The sequence below is a fragment of the Nyctereutes procyonoides genome, unplaced genomic scaffold, assembly GCF_905146905.1.
Source record: "Nyctereutes procyonoides isolate TBG_1078 unplaced genomic scaffold, NYPRO_anot_genome, whole genome shotgun sequence".
NCBI lineage: Eukaryota > Metazoa > Chordata > Mammalia > Carnivora > Canidae > Nyctereutes > Nyctereutes procyonoides.
The window spans coordinates 16,678,264-16,701,930 of NW_026575043.1; the positions used below are offsets into that span (position 1 = coordinate 16,678,264).

Consider the following 23,667-nt stretch of genomic DNA (forward strand, 5'->3'; position numbering starts at 1 on the left):
AAGAGAGATTGTGGTATAATTCCTCAGACTGGCATTTCTGCCCCCTGGTCACCATTCGATTATCTTCCAAATTGCTGTGTTTCAGAGAGATAAAGATTTTTTATGGCTTGCTGACTTGAAACAACCACAAGAGCCAGCGAAGAGATGGCTAAGCGGCCATGCATAGTAATTCCATTGGTAAATGACAAAATCTTTGTTTGTATGACATTTCCAAAATTACTACAGAAGATGAATCTAAAATACAAAATGTCACATTTGGCATGCAAAACTATCACAACATATTTCAGTATAAAATTCATAGAGGCGTTTAATTTAGAATGTGTTTAATAACTGGGTCTGCCTGCATCAGTAATCCTGCCTTGAGGTTTAAAGAGATTGTCTTATTTATTCACACGGTGTTAATTTTTAAAATATTTTTGGAAACCAAAATATTAAGGTTAAGTCGTTATTGTTAATTAAGATTTTCTAATTAAACCAAAAATAATTGTTATTCTGATGAGCTTTTAAGTATGACTTATATGAAAAAACAAAAGAAGTTTAGCAACTTTCACTATTTATTTAACCGTGATTTGACTCCAGAAGCATACTGTCTATATGGGAATATATATTATCACCCACAAAATAAAGTCTAGGCAGGATTAATAAGTACTTACTGTTGGCTGCAGATTAATGGGTAGTGCTACTAACTCCAAGAGAGTAACCTGCTTCCAAAAACGACATTATTTTTTGCTTAAAGCACAATATAATAGAGAATTCTTGGAGGTCAAATTATTCTGAAGACTATTTGGGACTTGTGAGTATAGAAAACATGACTTAATGACATTTGAGTTATTAATAATCCCAGTTTAATTTTTATTTAATCTGAAACAAGTCCATTAAAAACCTTATCAAATTGTATAAACTTTCCAGCACTTACTAAAAATGAAAATGGCCTATTTCTGTCAGCTGAAGGTAAGCAATGAAATTCAAATGCCCCATAAAATATTCTTGAATCGTGTTCTTTGGTTACATACAATGTATGCTAAATTGTAGGTGAAAGTGCATACAAACGCTACCCCCCTATTTTATCTTTTTACTCTCATTTGAAGCTGATGGGGCAGGTTGACCTCATGTTGAAATTGAGTAAAAGTCTGTATCAGATGAGGTATTTGTCTGACCTCCTCTGTTTCCCTCATCAACCTGGTACAGGGGTCAAGGGCAGGCTGCCCAAAATGTGCCACAGTGGCACATTGATTATCTGAAATTGAAACTACTTGAGAAACAGCCAGCGCAAGACCACTCAGCCCCTCCTCTGTCCCCCTGAACACAGGAAATGCATCTCCCATATGAAAGGTGCCCTCTCTGTACTAAGATGTGAAGAGATGTCCTTATCACCAGAGATTGGAACTTTGAAGTGAAGGAAGCTGTAGAAACCTTGTTATTGATTTACTTTTTTACCAATCTACTACCTCAGCCCCAATTTTGCTTAGAATTTCTTCCTAATTAGAACTCTCAAACACCTGTTTTCCTTATCCTGTCGATTTCTCACAAATTTATTGTCTCTCTTCCTAAAACGTATAAAAACTGCTTGCCATGGTCCTTTCCATAGGTCTGGCTGTCACTACTGGGTGTCGTTGTGCATTAATACAACTTTGGCTTCTTTCATCTGTTAATCTGTTTCATGTAAGTTTAATTTGTAGTTCAGGGAAGATCTTGAAGCGTAGAAGAAAAAAATGTTTCCTCTCCTACAGTGTCATATGGTCTGTGATTAGTGTCTGAGGTAAGAGCTGTTGCCTTTCAGACTCAGAGTTTGAAGCTCACTGCCCGTGGTCCCCATCCCAGATATCTGAAAGAGGCATGATGTGTGGTTTTTAGAATATTGGTTTCTTGTTAATTTTATCTTATTATAATAGATGAATGGTTTCTGATGTCACAGATCATTAACATACCATGCTTTAAAACTGGCTAAACTTTCCCTGGCATAATTGGCAGGCTTGCCTTTTGACCTCCTAATTACATATCGTGTGTCCTCCTCTGTTATCATTGCTAATACCTGACAATTACAGGTTGAGTGAAAATAATTGTCCATTTCCCCCCCACTCCCAAGAAGCACACTGTGGCTAATTGTGTGGTGCTACCCAGTTCCTGTGTGTTTCAAAGACCTGTCTTGTTTTTAGGTTGAGCAGGGTCAGGCACCTCAGCGTCTTCAAATACAGATAAAATGCGTAAGGGGCCTCAAGAACAAGACTCCCCAAGGCTCTTACCTCCTCAGAGTGTCCTTGCTTGGTCGACCAAGTGGCTGTGTCTTGCAGTGGAGGCAAACAGAGCAGCTGAAGACCAGAACCCACCCAATGAGGCATGATGGAAACTTTTATGATGTGGGGCTATACTTCCATGAAAGCCTTTATGTGGTAAGCTGGTCTTTCTGCACAAATATCACTTTCTATATAGCTTCCCCATACTTCCTATCTGTCCATCTTTTTCATCCCTATTGGTGTAGCTTTAGATATTCAACTTTGTAGTAAACAGAAAGGATTTCATTCATTCATTCATTCAGCAAATACTCAGTGAGCGCCCACTAGGCATGTGTTGTGACCCATAAATGGACACCCTAAGTCCAGTGTAAAATGGAAATGCTATCTTTATTTATCAAGAACGTATAATGTGGGTGCTTGGGATACTTCTTCACCTTTTTTAGGATTTGTGTGCTGAGCGCTTAATGATTCATGTTATTTGGTGTGTAGTACCTATGTACATGTGTAGGCAGCCAGGGACACTGATTGTAGGTGACAAACAAGCTTTAGGTTGGAAGAGAAGTTGGAGGGAATGTCAGAAAGTATATCATGGGTATAGGGGGAATGTGTTTATCATGCAAAGGGATTCCAGAAAAGATGATGCTGAGTAAGGAAGGAAGAGGTGGGTAAGATTAAAGAGAGACCAGGGATGAGAAGCAGGGTTGGAGATCTTCAAGTTACCTTTGGAAGCAGAGAGGGAAGGCTCAGTTTCTGCTGGGGCATGTTCCAGGGATCTCCAGCCCAATAAAAAGAAAGGGGGTTGGTTTAATCCTGGTACCCTACTTACATGCTGGTGCATTAAACACTGGGTGTGAGCACATGTTCACAAATGTATATATGCCCTTTATACTATTAAGTTTAATGAGTAAAACAAACATCTTGAGAGTCAATATAGGTATCACAGAGTGCTACTTAAGAAAAAAACTAATTTCTCTCTAAAATAGAAGTGTGTTCTCTCTCCCCATTTCCCCTTAGGTTTTGTGCTAAAAGGTATGCTTTTAATTAATTTTAGCATGTGGTGTTTCATTAAGGGTTGTAATGTATTATTCACATGAATATATTCTTTAGATAGTGTATTGTATTTATTCTGACCAATGGAAAAATTAAAACGGGAAGTGAAGTCTTAAAAAAAATGAGCCATTCTGTATAGTAGATCTATAAATACAAACCTAGGAGGCCATTAATTATTTACTTGTAGGGTCCAAGAAGAAAATTATTAACCTTATTATTATTATTTTTTTTTGCAAATTTTATTTTTTTACATGTCTAAGCCCCTTGAGGACAGACAGTGTTTTGGTTCTTGTTGTTGTTTGGTTGGTTGGTTTTTATTTTTGTTTTTGAATGAGCAGCAACTCTGTAGTGAATTTTAAGAAATAGAAAAGACCTAGTATTCATGAAAGCCACACCACTGAATCAGGATGGAGTGTCAGATGACCTCTCTGTTTGGAAGTTGGTAGGGGTTAAAAGCAAAAAGCAAAGCCCACCTGCTGCTGGGAGCCATGTACTACCTGGACATTCAGTGAAAGTCACAGTTTCATCTTAAGATGTATCCACAGTCTACTTGTGATGCGGTTTGGAGAACTGGTAATGCTGATTGCAGTGTTAACACCAGACATCTCTTTAAGACAGAGACCTAAACTCTTCCTAGGATGGCATTCTCCATAAGCTAGAAGGAATCCTGGATGACAACATTTACTAGGGAATCAGAACTCAGTTGACTCAGCTGTGAGATGGGGATAAATAATACCTGCCTAGCAGACTTATTGTGAAAAATGACTAAGAGAGTACTTGTGAAAATCCACAGTGCCATTGTATAGTAAGAATCCAGAGTCTTCTTTTAATATCATTGTTATAATTATTCTGTTTCTTTGATGGCTAAGCCCATACATTTTTACCCAGTGGACTTCCATTTTAATATATATGACAGATGTTTCTATGGCGAGTAACTTTCAAACTGACCTGTGCTTGAGAACAATGTTGGTTAGTTTTTTTCCCCCCTCTAATGACAGATCCTAACAACCTTGTGAAGGCTGGGATACCCATGAAAGGGGTTATTCTAGGGTTGGATGGAGAGGACATTTTTGCTGGGGGAACCGAACCCACTGCCTCTATGACATCAGACCTTGAGGATGCACAGCAGGCATAATTCAGCCCCTGAGCTGAGGTCTTGGTTCTCACCTTTCACCTCCAAGAATTTTCCCGAAATGTGGTGTGACCTAAAATTTTAGTTTTTTTTTTAAAGAATTCAATCAGTACCTAGTGAGCAGTTATACTCTTTTGGTACATTTTAATTAAATACCTGAAATTTTAAAGCATGGAGTTAGGCTACAGAATATGTCATTTAAGGAGCTTGCTGTCTCGAGCCATCTGCATCAATAACTGTTTTATGTTAAAAGGCAACAGAAAGTGTTTTTATTATTGTTCTTATTCATGTAGATGCTCATCCCTGGCTCTTGCTATCAGAGCGTGAGCTCTGAGTGCAGAAGCCACATATATTGCTGTGTTTGCTTTGAGAATATTCCATGCATGCTAACAGAATATGCTACAGATCAAATGCCAGGAGAGATGAAGAAATGCACTAAGGGACACTTTCAGGGACAGGGGCAAAACCACTACATGGCTGATGTTGCAAAAATGTTCAGTGTTAAAAAGTGCATCAAGTCTGTAGGGGAAAGCAGAGGCTGGTCCTTCTTTCGATAGTAAAATGCATTTTTCCCCCTGCCTGCCAAAAAGAACAAAAAGTATCCTAGAATAGTTGAAATAACAACCCCAAATTTTCTTCCCCTGTGTCAGAAGCAAACAAACAAAAATAATTACCTCCTGCCACAGCCAAGGAAAATTTACTCTTTAACAGCCTGACAAAATGTCACAGAATTACATCCATCCCTTGGTATCACCTAACAAAATCCCAGATCCCTAAAGAAATGCACTAGGCTATTTCACATTCAGTGTATATAAGAGAAGTACAAAATTCAGGACAAAAACAGAAACAAGAAAGGCACCGAAACCTCCAGAACTTGACAGGAAAGAGTAGTCATCTGAGGCTGTTTGATTTCAGAATAAAAATGCTGTTGCTCAAAGTCCTGTTCGTTCCATTGGGTTCTACCCAATAACAGCAAATTTTTCACTAACCACACAATTCTGCCTGCCAGTCACTCTGCTAGAATCTGTGGGAGGCTGACAGTTAAAACAGCAAGTTCTCCGGAAATACAATTTTTAATAATAGGAATGCACATACACAATGCGCGTAAATGCGCATAAGTGTGCATTGCCTATGCAGTTGATATAGGGACATTTCGGATGTTCATGCCATCACTTTTAAAATGCAGGTCTAAGACAGGGTCATCTTCATTGTAACTCCATGAACAGGAGAAATTGGCTTCATAAGGTCTTTTGGGGACGCAGGGCATCTTTGTGCTAACTGGCAGGAGATGGTCATCTATTCTCATGCAGAGAGGAGGGACTGAGAAGCCATTGCCCCAAAGGAAGGGCAAGTTTTAATTACAGAGGCAACCAAATCTGCTGAAGAAGTGCCTGCATTTCCCACCTGTAAGGTTACATGGCGAATGGATCTTAGAATGAGGGGGTACAAGGTTACAGCACCAGGGCTGGCTTCCCTTTGGCATCAGGCTGTGCCAGGAGGTAAGTTCTTGAAGGTGAAGGTGAAAAGTTTGTGTATAGGGTTTGAGAAGTCTCCTAAGAGAGGCAGTGAATATATTGGTAAGCCCAAAGGTAGTATCACCCCCAACATCCACAAGACTACTTCCAGGTACTACCACTTGAATTTTGTCTAAATAATTCCACATCTTAACACTAGTTTTCCCATATTGCAAGGTGTAGGTGATCACACACTCAGATTACTGACAAGTCTGAGCTTCAGTCCTCTCATGTAAATGGGGTAAGAACAACTCCCTCCTCATTTGCGTTACTGTTAAGAATCATATTAAATTAAATTATGTATTTTAAACTTAGGTTCAGTTTGCCTGATGATTTTGAGTAATTCCTTGGTAGAGATATTTGGAACCTCTTTGTCTTTTGACATTTATCATGGAAATCTTTCAAATAGAAAGCATGCCCTTCCTTCTTTGTTGATCATGTTCATTAACAACACATAGGCTAGGATCTTTGAGAAGGTCTACTCCAAAAAAAAAAAATCTGCCTTTGTCTTTCAGTTTTGGCAGGATGATGCACTAAGTTAAATATTCAGATTGTCTTAGTCTACCATTCTGCCAGAATCAGGAGTCAAAGGCATATATATTTTTTTCAGATTAGGTTTTATAAGCCTAGAAATTCTAGATAAGATATGAGCCAATGGTCTTCAGATGCATAGATGAACACTCAAGAGAAAGAAGAATCTCCTTGGTTATCAGAAATGAAGAGGAAATTGAAAACCAGACAAGGCAGTAAGTTAACTGGAGCTGTTGTTGCCCTGGTACAGGGGAAGTGATCAATCTTGGGTATCTAAAGCTTTGGATTTCAATGACCATTCAGGAGGTGAGGCCTTGGGCCCATTAGGTATGGAGTTTTGAAGAAGGTCTCCTGGATCAAACTAGGGATATCTAAGACTAATCCAGAAAGGATAGATTAGACAAAAAAAAAAAATCTCCCACCAATAGACGGAAATATAATGAAATTTCCTTTTCTCTATGCTCTGCTCAAAATTTTATTTCTCCTGTTAACCTAGCAATAGAATTCCTGTAATAGAAAATATATAGTAGCTGAAATTAAAAATTTAAAACATATATTATATAGATTAGACCCTCTAAGTGGAGAGCTAATAGACTGGAAGCTGGATCAGCAGACCTTGCCTGGACTGCAGGACTAGGACATAAAGAGATGAAAAGGTGAAGTGATTTGAAAAGATTTAGAAGAGAAGGTCTAACACACATCTCATAATATTTCTGGAGGCAGAGAATAGAGAGGAAGAGGGAATAAACCCTACACAAAGACATAACAGCTATTAATTTCCCAGATTTGCCAGAAGAACCAAGCTCTCAGATGAAGGGGGCACACATTATGAACAGGACAAAGTAAAATCAATCCACGGGTGGACACATAGTGATGGAGCTGCAGATGGCAGTAGTGGAGGACTGAAGACAATAGAACAATGTATTTAGGGTCCTGGGAGAAAATCGAAGACGATAGTTACCTAACCTATCACTCAAGAGTCAGGGCAGGGGATGTTCTCAAGTGAATAGGAACAGTTTTGACCAAAAATATTATATTAGCTTCCTAAAACTGTCATGAGGAAGGGCCAACCCTAATAACCTCATCTTAACTTGGTTAAATCTACAAAGAGCCTATTTCCAAATCCCATCAAATTCTAGAGACTCTGGAGGTTAGGATTTCAATATATCTTCTTTTGGGGGACACAATTCAACCCATAACTAATATAACCTTTATAGAAACTTGCTCAAAGAACAAACAAGGAATATGTTTCAAGAACAAGGAAGAATGAAAGAACTAAAGCTACCATGTGTTATTCTTTTGAATTCTCTATATTTGAAATGTTTTATAATTTTCCAAAGGAATATTAAATAAACATTCTGCCTTTTCTATTCAATTTTAATAAAATATTAGGCAATTAAGAGCTTTTGAGTAGCAGAAGAAAGAATAAATGATTATATAATTTGTATAATTAAATGATTATTTTTCCAACTAATGAACTCTAAGTTGAAGCAAGGGGTTGGGACTAAGACATCTCTTCTTTCACAAGATATGTATGCCACAGTTTGGAAGCACTGATTGAAATTATTCATATATGTTTGGGAATCAATCCTATTTACAATTACAAAGATGAGAAACTATAGAAAACCATTAAATAAGGAAAATCTTATTAGGAAATCTGACTGATCCTTTGAAAATTTGATGAAAAGTTTTACTCTTCAGTTGTACTGGGTTTCTAATATTCTAATCTATGCAGATAAATACATGTGGAATCTTTAGTGCTATATAGAAAATTGAAATAGGAAATATACTAAACTACTTTTTAAAATGTGAAGTCACAAATTAAGAATTGTGATGATTATAACTGTTTTTACATTATCATTTAAAATATGTCATTGTTCAAATATGATATTTAAATATGACAAAAATATTATTGTACTTTGGCATAGTATCTGAGCTGAAAGAACAATTTCTTAATTTTTTAAAAGAGATTTTATTTATTTGTGAGAGATACACAGAGAGAGAGAGGCAGAGACACAGGCAGAGGGAGAAGTAGGAGCCTGATGTAGGACTTGATCCCAGGACTCTGGGATCACAATCCAAGCCCAAAGCAGACACTCAACCACTGAGCCACCCAGGTGTTCCAACAGTTTGTTAATTATTAGACAAAACTGCTATGCCTGTGTTTCTCATTTTCATTGAGTACAGGGATTGGCCAACTTAAAAACAGAGGGTACAAATAATAGGTTAAAGAAGCAAAACCAGCAAAATTCAGGCTAGGAACATTGATTAATGAATTAAAAAAAAAAATTCTGAAAGGTCATGTGCTTAGGTTGGGCTAAGCCTCAGGCAGCTCTAACAAACATGACCAGGCTGTCTGTGTGGAGCAGGTAACCCATGCTGACTCCAAATTTGCTGACATTACAGGGTTGTTATTTCTGGAAGGATGTAGCATTCTGGAACAATTTCTCTAATGATTCCATTAAGACCATGGTTTCCTTCAATTTGGGCTTACATATTTCATTTTTCACATTACCCTACACCACAAAGAAAATAAAAACATGTCTTGGATTGAGTGTCTGTGTCACCAACGGGGGGAAAATCACTCAATTTTGATGGTACTTAACCCCATTTTATTTGATAAGAACATCTGTTTTTTGAATCACATGTCAGTGTGTGAATGATGAAATTTTATGAATACTACTTTAAAGGCAAAAAATAATGTGTCTTACAGTAAGTTGTGGCAATCTGAGGATATTTGAGACATATGCCATCGTTTGATTGGATGGTATTTAAAAAAGCACGCTATAGGGAAAAAGCTACAGGTAAAGGAAGAAGCTACAGGTAAAGGAAGATCATGGGACAGAATGTGACAACACAGGCTTCTTTCTACATGATGGATTCACGTTGGGCATACATTTATTAGTCTCTTACTTTCAAGAAGATCTGCTCTGCACTTATTTGTGACTGGATGAGGCTTTTTCTTTGGGTTAAGGCAAATAAAATACATCTTGACCACAAAAAATTCTTTCGGAAAGACTATCAGAGAAAATGTTCTTGTGTATTTGAATATAAAGAATAAATACAGGGGACCAAGGTGTGGAGGATGGTGGTTAAGCATGTGCTCTTTGCCTTGAATTGAATTTTGTTTCAAAACCTCCTTAGCAATGTGACTTAGAGCAGTCATTTAATCTACCTATGCCTCTGTGATCTCCACAAAATAATCATCACAAGAAACCCAACCTTGTTGATTTTACAATGTTATTTACCACCAATAGGGTCGTGGTCTAGGGTAAATGTCATACTGCAGCTCAGGGCCGACGTGCTCAAGGACAAAAGTCTTCTAAAATTAAGAACAAACCGGCTCTAAAAAAATGAAAAACAAACCCCAAATATATGCCTAAGATGAAGTTTTGGCTAACTAAAATATGTTGTTATTTCTAACATGTCCATGACTATATTGTTCCAAAAGATGAATGAGCGATTGTGAACACATCTATACCCTAAATCTTTCCCTTCTAAAATTGGTGAAGTATTTTAGATCAAGGGAGTGTTTACAGTCTTCATTAATATTATGGCATTTAACCCCAAAAGAAATAAAGGAAGTAGACATTAACATTTCTATTTTACAGATGAGAATCTGCATTATGGAGAAATAATGCTAGTTAGGTAAAATCTTAGCAAGGCAATGTTGGCAATGAACTTATTCTATAACTGGATATTCATCTCCTTTCTAGCTCCAAAAATGGCTTTCCATTAACCCCAGGGGCATCACCAGTGTTCCTTTGGTCATCATTAGTGAAAGTGGTCTTTTCATCGTATTATTCCAACACTCTCCTTTTGAAACATCTGTTGACTTCCCATTGCTCCTAAGATAAATCAGAGTCCTTGCCATGAATTCAGAGACCCTGGTAATGTGGCCTCAGCCTCTGTCCATGGTCTTTACCCTCATTACATACAGCCAACTTCCCATTATGTACACAAGCACACTCTTAGCACAAGCTGTACATGAGTCCTAGATATCCTACAAGTTTGATGTGCCATTGGATATTTGTCTCCAATGTTAACGCCTGCCTATCCTTCAAGTCCCAAACTCAATCACTTTTGCTATTGTTTATACACGTGAATGAGCTTCAACAAGATTTCACGTGTTTGAGGACAGAGGCCATACCATATTTATTGGTGTGTTTGTTCAAAGCACACAGTACTTGTACTTAGTATTCAAAAGATGCCTCTTAAAAAAAGGAAATGAAATGTGAAACTCTAGTTATAGAGATGCAACAGGTTTAATGTGAATTCAGTTTTTAAAAAATGAGTACAAGGAGATGTCAAGATTATCTTAAGAGTTAAATCTTGGTAACAGTAGCTTCTAAAATAGATAGATATGATAGAGAAAAAGGAAATCAATGCAGAGGAAGAGATACTACTTTCACATTACTTATAAATGGGGAGCCCATCGCTGGTAATGAGTAAGAAAATAAACATCAATGTTTTATAGTTTTACAATTTCATGTTTGTTTTCTTCCTTCTATAATATAAAAGCAAAATTTTAGGCAAACATTTTCTAGAGAGAGGCGTGAGCTCATAAACTTACTTCCCTGAAGCATGAGCAAAGTCAACAAAGCTCATTCTCAAGTGGAATGCCTTCTGAGAATTTTCAGGATACTTGGGCATGCATAGGACCTGTCTGAATGCACCTGTTTGATGTTATATCAACTATAAACGTGATTATTTTAAAGACCAACCAAATATTTCTCCAGATTATTTTTGATGTTTCTAAGTGAAAATAGCTCTATTTGACCTAATTATAGAACACAACTATAAGCTCTTTATTAAGAAAATCATAGAATTTTAAAAAGTTTACATAAAAATCTAGCTCTCAGCAAGCATGTACTCCTGTTCTGGAGCTGCATTAATTGCATACATATTTATCTTCCTTTTATTAGTCATTACCATCTAACCTAAGTTGGTTAAATTATTCATTCACTGTGCAAATGAAAAGTAGATTTAGCAAATAAATAAATAAGCTCTTCAAAGTTAGGAAAACTCCAAGTAATAAAAGAGTTAAAAAATATGAAAACCTGGCGAGTCGCATTTTGGAATTCACATTAGCTTGCTTGAGTTATTGGAAATCTTTCATGTTTGGTGTTAATTCAGATGGAAGTTGCTGGGTTAGTCAAAGGTCACTGCAATTACATGGCCAAATAGATTAATTTTACTCTTATTGCATAATATATTTTACATATTGTTGTCCATTCAGTTACCAATAAGCCGTTGTGATAGATTAAAGATGGCCGAAACCTCTTAGCTGTTCCCTCCACTGAAAAGTGAGATCTCTGTTTCCTCTTCTTGAATCTGAGGAGGGGAGAAGTTTGTAACTGCTTATCCATTGGAATGTGATGGAAGTGATGCTGTCAGTTTCTAGGTATAAGTTCTGGCTTTGAAAGACTTTAAAAGATTGGCAGCTTTGCTTCCTGTCCTATGGGAAGCCATGCTCTTAGATCCTTGAGAGGTGCTGTGTAAAAGAATTCCTAAAAATCTCCCTTGCTAGAGAGACCAGAAGGTGAAGCCCAGTGACTATATGAGAAAGAGCTCTTGAGCAGGGCCTGACCTTTCATTTGTCTTTGCCGCAGTGCTTGGTCTGTGAGAGAAGCCGTCTCTAACCCTCCAGTTGAGCCCAGCCACCAGTTAAATAGCATCAAGTGGCCCCAGCCAATGCTGTGTGGAGTAGATGGGTCACTCTGCTGAATAATGCCTCTTTTTTTGAGCCACAGAAATGGCAGATATAGTAAAATGTTGTTTTCAGTCACTAATTTTTGCAGCAATAAATAATTGAAGAACTTATTTATTTAGTTCCTCACGTGACCAAATACTATATCAAGAGCTGGAAGGATAGAGTCAGGACTCTTTCTTTAAATTGCATGGGTAGCTTTTATAAATTAGATCTTGTGTGCTTAAAGGGGAAAAAAAAAGAACCATTTTATTTCTAAATTCAGCTTTGAGTCACCCAAAAGGCATTTGGATCTTGTATTAAATGGCTTGTCCTTTAGTTATGCTATGTGTGTATAGGAAGGTAGATATAGGAGACGAGGGTGGATAGAGAGGGGGCCATTATGGACTGAATTTTGCACCTCCGTGCATCCCCACCATTCATATGCTGAGGCCATAAATCCCAGAACTTCAGAAAGTGACTGCATTTGGAGATAGGGTCTTTAAAGGAGTTAAAATGAGGTCAAAAGGGTGGGCCTTAATCCAAAATGGTTGCTGTCTTTATAAGAAGGGGGCAAAAATACACACCAATGGAAGACCAACGTGGAGGAGACAAGACAAGGAGAGAAGCCTCAGAAGAAATAAGCCCTACCAGCACCTTGACTATGGACTTCCAGCCTCCAGAACCACGGGAGAATGAATTTCTTTTGTTTAAGCCACCCAGCCTGATGACAGCCCTACTACATGAATCCATGGGCTCATGAAGAACTGGTAACAGTAATAGTCCCTTTTTTCCAGTGGGAAAGAAGAAGCAATGATAGATTTTCACCTTTGAGAATTCAACGTGTAAATCTGGCATAACTGAAATAAGGTATGGCTCTTCTAAATCTCTGGAGTAGCCATGTTGTATGTAGGTAGGTTTAGGTTATAGGGCACATATAGGGCTCAGAAGCTCCAGAGAAAACCCTATGTAGACTCACTGTGCTATCAGACTCTTTCACGTATCTATAGAATTGTAGGAAGTCTATCAACCAGTTAATATTTATACATCAGTGTGGCAAGGTATCATTATTATAGTACTAGATGGGCACCATTTTTGTTTTACTGGAGGGAAATCCAATATGAATAAAATAGCAACTTTTCAAACATGACATTTAATCCATGCATGTAAATCAAACTGAGAATCTATTATTCATTATTAAAAGGGTGGCATATTTTTATTACACTGAGAATGAAACAAAAATACTGTGAAAAATTTAGTGCCTCTTCTTGAAATTTTAAGACACTTATCATGCAGTCAGCTAGCTGGTACCGGCACTCATTTTAAAATATAGCCATGAAATTAATAAGTTTGAAGTTTTATGCCTGAAAAGAGGATGCTCAATTTCAGTGAAATAGGCAAATTTATTTTTTATTTAAAGCTTCCTAAATACTTAAGATGGTAAAGTACTTCAGTAATGTTCTGATTCCAATATGTATATGAAGAATATAGTTCATATTCTTGTCATTATTAGTCATGGCCACAGTGTTCTTCCCTGAAGTGCTTTCTGAAAACTGCATATATCAGAAACTGATTAAAATGACCTAAAGTATTAATTCTTAAAATATGATGAACCCAACATTTTGCGAGAGGTTATTTTCTATGTGACATTTAATATCAAAAAATTGAAATGATTTTAATAACTCATAGGAAGGAGCAGTCTTAGGAAAACTAGAGACTGAGCATGATTGCTTTTATTGATTATTGATTATTACCATTAATAATGAATAGCCCTGTAATATATTATATTATGCAGCTTTGGAGAGTTTTCCATTACGTCAGTTGGAGGAAGGCTGTTTTGTTTTGGGGGGGGTCAGTTCTTGAAAGGGTTACTTCTGGTCAAGGGGTCCCCAGACTTGTGAGAACCTACATTGCAAATAGCTTTTCCTGAATGGTGCGGGTGGTCATGGGGCGTCCTGTTCTTGGCAGTGGTATGGTTCGGCTAAGCGTTCAGCACTTCAGGAAAATATTTAATCTCACTGGCCTCAGTTCCCTCATCTGTACAATGGGAATCTAATACCTAATTCACAGGGATTTTGTGAGCATTAAATAATATAGTATATAAATTGTTGAGCATAATGGGTTGCATATAGGAAATAATTCTTTGCTGTAACTATTTTTATCATAATAATAATCCACCATCTAGAATGCTCTCTGTTTCCCTCTGTGTTAGGTTCCTCTAGTTCTTCAAAACATCCCTTCAAGAAGTATTAGTTAATCTGGTCTTGATTTATTTCCTTTAAGACAACTTGGTTTCCATTAAGTTTCTTTGATGCTATTTTTCAAAAAGATTTTATTTATTTATGAGACACACACACACACACACACACACACACACACACAGAGGCAGAGATACAGGCATAGAGAGGAGCAGGCTCCATGCAGGGAGCCTGACGTGGGACTCGATCCCAGGACTCCAGGATCACGCACTGGGCTGAAGGCAGGTGCTAAACCGCTGAGCCATCCAGGGATCCCTCTTTGATGCTATTTTGACTCTACTCCTTCCTGCTGAATGCTGTGAAGGGTTTCAAGTTCATCAGTGTGGAAAGTCACTTTATCATTGTGCCTCATAGTCTCTGGCAGAGAGGAAGAAAAGGGTATGATTGAATGCCTGCAGGATGTCAGGTTCTTTCCTATATGCTTACCCCACCCTATCAGTGCAAACTTCATGCAACCCAACCTGTTGTTAAACCCATTTCACAGATAAGAGAAACTGAGGTTTTAGAGATGAGGACTTGCCCAGATGTATGAAGCTGAAATTGCAACCCAGGTTTGAATGATCCCACAGGCCAAATACTGAAGTTCACAATCCACCCTAAAGGAAGCAACAAGAACTGAAATACTGGTTTTTCCATATCTCTAAAGTCATCATCCATCCTATTATATTTCTTTGTATTTTTACCAGACTTATTTCTATTTCTAAGCCAAGTCCCTCTCTCTTTTGAGTTTCTTCCTCTGTCCTTTTGGAGGAAAGATTTTGTATCATATAGTAAATGAATATTTGAGAATGATACTCTTACATTACATGATATGGGCAGATGGTCATTTAATCTTAAGAATATTTGGTAGCACTAGAATACCAACTTCTTAGGAGTAGGAACTTGGGTGTATTTTGTCCATAACTTGGGTATATTCTGCTGTTTCTCTAGTACCTAGAAATGTGGTTGTCCCAAATATTTCTAAAATGGATAAATCTAAAAATTCTAATCTCATTGCAGACTTTAAATAGTCAACTATTGTCTGCCTTTTAGTTGGAAATTTTTTTTAGCTTTAAAAAATTTTGGTGTTTTATGCAGATTGACATTCTTTATTTTATTGCAAATGCTTTTGAAATGCCATAAATCCATCTTTACCCTTTGTGTCTGTTCTCTACATCTGTTCACATCTGATGTATTCAGAGTTAAGAATGCCCTAGTTACAAAATAGTAGTTCTTGTTCATTTTGCATGCAATTCAACAATCAAATCATTTTGAATTCTCTAAAGAGGAGAAACTTGCTTCTATATTTGAACTCACTCACATTCAGAGGGAATATGTTTTAATATTTCAACATCTATACAAAATGCTTTACAATTACTTTTAAGACCCTAATTCTTGTATGAACACCGAGTGAAGTCACAAAGGGCTGAGTAGGGTAAAGAATTTCTGCAAGGTCACGTGGGTTGTTCATTGCAAAGAAAGGGGTTGGTTATCTTTTCCTATTTGTCAACCTCATACATGTACAAGCAGTAGTCAATGACATTTCTATCAATGGACCTCTCAAAGCTCATGGTAGAGACAGGAAAATAATTTCTGTTCAAACAAAAACATCATTAACTCAAGGACCGATGAAGGGCAATCTAGTAAACTGCAAATCGGGTCATGTTGAGCCGCTGCTTAAGATCTTCTAGTGGCCCTTCATTGCATTTAGAATAAAATCCAAATTCCTTACCTGAGCCTTCAAATCCTATGTGATTTGGTCTCTATCCTCTTCTTTAATATTATTTCATACTTTTCTGCTTGTGTGTTTCCCTCCAGCCTCATGCCTTTCCATTCTCCGAGCACAACCAGCTCATTCTTGTTGCAAGGCCATGGAATTAGTTGTGGCTTCCTGCCTAGGAGGGTTCATCCTTCAACTATGACAGCTGGTCTCAGGTTAAGTGTTACTTTCTTAGACTAGATTTGTTTAACAGAATAGTTCCTATTCCGGTCATATTCTAGTACATCACTATTTTATCTTGGTTATTTTAATATCAGTAGTGATAAATTAGAGCATTTATTACTATTAGAACTCCATTATTCCCTCCTGCACCAGACTGTGGCTCAAAGAGAATAGGAAGCTTGTTTGACTTCATCCAATTATTTTTATTCTTAGTGCCAAAAATGGTGCTAAGTACAATATGGACACTTAATAAAATGGATGTGAATGAATGAATGGAGGGAGGGAGGGAGGTGGTAAAGTTGGGTATCATTTTTTATACAGTCAAATCAACAATTTAGTAGCTGGGAAAATGTGAGCAAATCATAACTTTCCTAAATCTTTGTGCTATCACCTGTAAAATGGGCTAATATCAATGTTATAATAAGATTGATATGCAGATCATATGTGATAATGTACACGTAAGAGCTTTGTAAAGTAAAAAATGCTGCCCAGGTGTTACTAATATTACGAGATGTCTTTGGTACGAAGTGGGTTGCCCAAAGGAAAAACGCTGATTAGCAATCATTGCCAAAAGTTTTCTCCTTTCCAAATGATATATTTGCCTGCTCCTTGTAAAACCATTTGTGGTTAATTTGTTGGTCTTTGATCTAATCATGCTGCAGATGTTCAGAAATGCCATCTTTTTGTGCATTGGGGCTCAATCACTGGGGTTTGTAAAAGTAATGGGCTGTGCCCAATTTTTCCCCAATGTGTTCAACTCTCAGGGACAATGAAGGGAAAATTTATCTTTTGCCTAACAAGGAGAAACTGAAAAAAAAATTCAACTTTTTGTTTTCACAGTAAAAAAAAAAGGGGGGGTTAGAAATCCCAGAACTGAATTTTCTAAATTAAAATATTCAATTAGATTTTGCCATCTCCCTAGAGTGAAATATTCTTAGTTGAACATTTGAGTAGCATGTGAAGAGATGAGTTATGACATATTGAGGTTGAGGTCAGGTAATGGAATTTCGATATAATGAGATGACATGCCATATATTTCCTCTTGATTCAGTCATGTTTGATGGGAAAAGGGGGAAAGGTCATATTTTTAAGCCTATAATTATTCAGGTTTGAATCAGTTTGATTTTAGACAGAAATGTGGTTGCCCTAAGCTGTTCAAGTCGTATGATCAAGGACACACAAACCTGTCTTATCTCTGTGTCCATACTGGATGGTGATACTCAAAGTGTGATCTGAAGGACCACCTGAATTATCTTTACCTTGGCATGCTTATTAAAATGCAGATTCCCAAGCCTCATGACAAACTTACTGATTCAAGGATGAGGATGAGACCTGGAAATCTGCATTTTTAATAAGCACTCTAACTTTTGTACAAATTAAATTTGAGGGGCTACTAGTCTAGAGCCTCGAGGGTGTCATTGTATGATTGTTGATGTTCCTCAAATGATTATGTTAGTTGTTGAGAAATCAAAAAATTGAATGAAGGGACCATAAATTTTGAGGGATTAGAGAGTTGAGGGCCCATTTCAGGAAGGTTTTAATTTAGAATTATTAATTTGTAAGCTATCTTGTGAATCTAACCCTTCAGAAAGACTCATTCTTTAAGGATCCTAGAGAATCAGATTTTATTGTAGTAAAAAAAAATTTTATTGGTAAGCCCCATGTCTACTTTCAATGTCAGAACTCATAGTGAACAATTTAAGAGAGAACAGGTTGAAACATGTGGAGGAAGAGCCCTAGATCCTTAGTGTATAGGAATCAGGAAGAGAAGTAAATAGGGCAGAGAAGAATGTCCTTGGGCCTTCTCTGTGAATCCAAGGTAGGCTTTCTGATGTTGCACCTCTTACAGTGTTCTGCTTCTCTATGGAAGTCAGATTATATGGGTATTGCATGTTCTTCTATTACTGACTTTGTCATGAACCTGACAAAAGCCACTACACCCTTGACTCCATTTCTGGTGACTTAAACCTGTGGCTCAGAGGCTCTTTTGGCACAATAATCATCTTTATAGAACTTCTGAGACTGGACTGGAGTAAAGCAGGGCCAGTGAGTCAGTCTATTTAGCTGGGTTTTTCTATGGTAACAAAATACCCTCATGACATCTAAGTAGCTTACTACAATAGAAGTTCATTTTTCCCTTAAGTGCCATGTCTACCTCAGGAGAGTGAGGGGTTCTGTTTTACCTATTCTCATTCTAGTCAAAGACTTGTTGAGAGGTCACCATCTAGAATATCATTTGTTGCTGTGGCAAAGGACAGAAAAAGAGAACTCTCCAGGGTCTAGAATCAAGAATAAATGTTCCAGCCTAGAAGTATACTTGGTACATTCACCTAAAGATCACTGACCAGAGCTAATCAAAGGGGTCACCTAACCACCAAGGAACTTAGAAGTGCAATCCTACTGTATGCTTAGAAGGGAAGAGCTAGGGCACCTGGGCGGCTCCGTGGGTTAAGCTTCTGCCTTTGGCTCAGGTCATGATCCCAGGGTTCTGGGATTGAAACTTGCATCAGGCTCCCTGCTCAGTGGGGAGCCAGTTTCTTCCTCTCCTTCTTCTCCTCCCCCTGCTTGTGCTCTCTTGCTCTCTCTCTCTGTCAAATAAATTTAAAAAAATCTTTAAAAAAGGTGAAGAGCAAGAAATATTAACTAACAACATTAATGACATCATGACATCATTCCTATTGATGAGCTTCCGAACAGTTAGAGCTGTTCACACATTGATTTATCTTTGAATTGACAAAAACCTTCCCATCAGTGTAGGGTTCGGGTAGAGAATGAACAATGGTCTTACATACTATAGAACAGATTTCTAACTGGGCAAGGGATTGATTATAACACGGTTTTGCAATTTTTGCTTTGTATATGCCACCAGTATTTTTATTACATAATCTGTATTCTTCAACAAAATTTCTAAAAATGGCCTTTTCTGAGGTCATTATATATTTGCAACTCTTTTCTTATTATTACAGTTATTTACTTTATGTTTAAGTACTTTAAAGTTCTTAGACTATCTTAGTAATTGTTATGAAAACATAGAAGTCTCCTAGCCCATGTCTGTGGCTCATCAGTATCTCTGCCTATACTGCTTGAGAACCCGAAGATTAGAAATTATTACCTCAAAGATATTGTTCAAACTGAAGACCCCAAGATTCTTTGGTTAATAATAAGCAGAAATTGGGAGAGAAAGAAAGATTTCTTGATAAAGAGGCTTTAATGAAAAAATAATAGACTCTTTGTGTGTGTGCGTGTGTGTGTGTGTGTGTGTGTGTGTGATGGGCAGATATTCGAGAAGATAATTTTGACAATATTTAATATGGATGTGTATGTATTATATATTTTAATATATGCATGTTTATTTTATTAATTTTTAAGATTTTATTTATTTATTCACGAGAAACACAAAGAGAGAGAGGCAGAGACATAGGCAGAGGGAGAAGCAGGCTCCAGGCAGGGAGCCTGATGTGGGACTCGATCCTGGGTCTCCAGGATCACACCCTGAGCCAGGGGCAGTTGCTCAACCGCTGAGCCACCCAGGCGTCCCTATATGTATGTTTAATAAGAATACTAGGAAGTTACATTTTGGTGAGGCTGCATTAGGACTTTAATGTGATGCTAAGGAATTACTAGTTATATGGTAAATATAAGGTGATGATAAGATGTCAGGCAGGCAAGAAACAGCCTACCAAGAAGCAAAGAGTGGAGTTTACTCTTAACAGAAGTTTCTGGACACCTTTTATTCAGTGCCAGAGACAAGAATAACTTTATATAACCAGGGTACAGAACAACAACAACAAAAAGAAAGTAGAGTTTTCTGTATGATATAAATATTTTTATATCACATTCAGGACTTGTGAAGTAAGGAAACATTGATACTTGACCAAGTATGACCCTTGGACAGCCAATAATAAACTTTTCTGTTACATATCAAAGATGGGTCTATATTTTTAAGATGTTTTATCTTTGATATTTAGCAGTTTGACTATGAGAAGCCTAGGTATTATGTGCTTTTAAAAATTTTATCTTGTTTGGGCAGCCCCCGTGGCTCAGTGGTTTAATACCGCCTTTGGCCCAGGGCTTGATCCTGTAGACCTGGGATCGAGTCCCATGTCAGGCTCCCTGCATGGAGCGTGCTTCTCCCTCCACCTGTGTCTCTGCCTCTCTCTCTGTTTGTCTGTCATGAATAAAAAATAAAATAAAATATAAAAAAATAAATTTCATCTTGTCAGGGTTTTATGAGCCTTTGGTTTTGTGGGTTGATGTCTTTCAGCAGTTTTGGAAAGTTCTAAGCCATCATCACTTCAAAATTTCTTCTCTGCACAATTGGCTTTCACTTTTTCCTTCAGGAAAAAAAAAAGATCACATGCTGTGGTCTGGCTTTTTCTTTTTTCATTCATTTTGTCTTTGTGCTTCAGACAGAATATTTTATCAGTTTTTCTTTGAGTTCATCTATCCTTTTCCTGCTATGTCATTTCTACTGTGAAGTCCACCCAATAAACTTTTTATTCCAATAAACTTTTTATTTCAAGTATTTTATGATATGTATATTTTTTCTAGACTTTTTACAAGTTCTCTCCTGGAGTTTCTTCCCTTTCACTAGTTGTTTCTGTCTTTTCCTTCATTTTGTTATCCTGGTTATGATTGTTCAATGTCTTTGCTAATTCTAACATCTGGGTCAGCTGTGGGTCAGTTTCCATTGGCTGTTGTCTTTTGTCTAGACATCACATGTTCCTGCTTCTGTGGATGTCTTGTAGTTTTGCACTGTGGGCCAGACACGATGTAGAAAGGAATTGTAAAGACTAAAGAAGAAAATATTTATCCCCTACTAAAAAGCTGTCTGTGTCAGGAATTTAGGGTGAGGGGATGGTTTCTCTGGTTAGAATTAAGCTAGGTTTGGGTTAAGTTATAGCTCTAGTTAGTTTTAATTCATCACTGGCTTTCAAAAGTGTTGAGGTACAAAGGATTCCTCCTTCCTGCCTGGCTTGGTATCCAAACATCATGTAACTGCAGGATTCTGCTCGGCTCCTTGGCCCTGCCTCAAGATTTCCGTGCCACTGGAGATCTCTCTTTGACTCTTACCCTGGACCCAATTACCCACATGCTGCTGAGCACTGGATACAAGTCTTCAGGTTGGTGGATAGTGAGGACTCGATGTGTATCTGGGGCTCCTATGTATTCAATATTCCATGTTAGTCCAAGATTGCTAAACATTCGGCCAGTTTTTCTTTTGACCTGTAAAGTCTCCCACCCAATGACAGGTCTGCTCCCTCACCTGTTCCCTGAGATTAAAGCCTCCCTCTAGTCCTCGCTCATTTATGAAAGGCTTATCCATCTCCAAGATTTAATTTCCCTCAGTTTCTTTGTGTCCTCAGTTCCCCCATGGGTTTAAGAATATACGTAATTATGTAATTTAGCTGGTGGTTTTTTCTTTGTTACAGGGAGAAATATGGTCATTTATGGTCGTTCCTCTCATAAGCAGAAGCAGAACTTTGAAGTTCTTCTGTTTTTTTTTTTTGAAATTTCATTTCATTTTATTTTTTAAAAAAGATTTTACTTATTCATTTGAGAGAGAGAATGAGAGAGAGAGAGAGAGAGAGAGAGAGCACAGGCAGGGGGAGTGGCAGAGGGAAAGGGAAAAGCAGGCTCCCACTGAACAGGGAGCCCAAGGCAGAGCTTGATCCCAGGACTCTGGATCATAACCTGAGCTGAAGGTGGATGCTAAACTGACTGAGCCACCCAGGCGCCATGAAGGGCTGCTGTTTTTGAAATCACTTTGTTAGTTTTTTTCTGATTATAAAAATAACAATTCTTTGCGAAATTCCAGAAAATCCAGAAAATTGAAGAATACTTTAATATACATTTTCATGATTTTTTTTTTCATTTTCATGATTTTGTAAGACTACCCTAATCCTCTCTGATTTGCTTCACTTTCAAAGTATTTGGTGTTCAAGTGGGAAGGATTTTACTTTCTCTTCCAATTTTCCATGCATCCTTCAGCCTTCAATATTCTTGTTTGCTTCTTGGATTTGGCTTGTTCATTACTCTCCTTTCACATGCAGTTTCTGTGATATGGAAGATGAACTGCATCACCCAGTGAAATTTAGTTTTGCAGTGTCTCCTTCTTCAGAAAGTATGCTCTTTTTGGTACAAATAAGGGACATTATGACCCCCCAATCCCCAGGACTCTTGTGATGAGATGGCATTGGTGGTTGGCAGAGACTGGTTGATACATTAATTTCCTTCATTGTATAGCATTCAATTAGAAAGCTATTGAAAAATGCTCATGGGTGCGCTTGGATGGCTCAGTTGGTTAAGCCTCTGCCTTTGGCTCAGGTCATGATACCAGGTGGAGCCCCGCATCCAGCTCCCTGCTTAGTGGGAAGCCTGCTATTCCCTTCCCTTTGCCCCTCCCCTCCACCTGTGTTCTCTTTCTCTCTCAAATAAATGAATAAAATCTTAAAAAAAAAGAAAAATGTTCATGGAAATATCACATCATAAGACAGCTTTGGAAGTATTCAGGTTTGTGGAAAGGATCCTCTGAGAGACACAATGAAACTTAGTGATCCTTTTGCCAAAAGAGGAAAAGAATGAGTCCCAAGCTACACATAGAGCAGCACATTTCTCCTATGATACAGGGTGAGGGAAAGACACTAAAAGAATAAATAAGACAAGTATTGTCAGATAAAATAAATGCTTTTATTTTATAACATATAGCTCTTATCCTCCTTTTCAATCAATATCAATGACTAGATTTTGTCAAGTTCATGTACTTATTATTATTATTATTTTTTACAGCTGTCAAGGTAGTTGTGTATGACTCTTCTATCTTGTAAAATAGGTTGCCGTGGAGTTTCCTTTTGTGCATGAGGACTGGCCTCTTATTGACAATGTTACAGCAGACACATGCTGCCTGATGGTAATAGGTTATGTTTGGTAGACTTGAACTATTGTTCCTCATACACGAAATGATATTGGTGTTTGATACATTTAGAGGTGAACTTTAACCTTGATATATTCTTTTCTTCTTTATTAAATAAATTGTAATCTAGCTCATCTTAGAAATAGTGGAGATAAAGTCTTAGCATAATAATAAAAGAATAATAATAGTTATATGCATTTCATGTTTTTCTGACCATTTTTATATTTATTGTCCAACCTGATAGTTGTGTCAATTCTGTGAGGAAGATACTTATATCCTCATCTTTTATTTGTTTTATTTTTAAAATTTCATTTACTTATTCTAGAGAAAAGGGAGGGGGAAAGGGGAAGGGAGAGAGGATCTCAAGTAGACTCTGTGCTGAGCACAGAACCCTAGAGGGAGATTTGATCTCATGACCCTGAGAT

At 37.5% G+C, this 23,667-nt stretch overlaps 1 protein-coding gene across 1 annotated transcript in view; it reads left to right on the forward strand.

The window, feature by feature from the left end:
• Positions 1-23,667, forward strand: part of LOC129508221 (uncharacterized) — a gene marked incomplete at its 5' end in the record, with an annotated part of 286,519 nt that overhangs the window by 65,531 nt on the left and 197,321 nt on the right. The window contains one exon of the mRNA XM_055323237.1: positions 2,157-2,390. Within this exon, the coding sequence (XP_055179212.1) occupies positions 2,157-2,390 (234 nt within the window). The remainder of the gene's footprint in view (positions 1-2,156; positions 2,391-23,667) is intronic.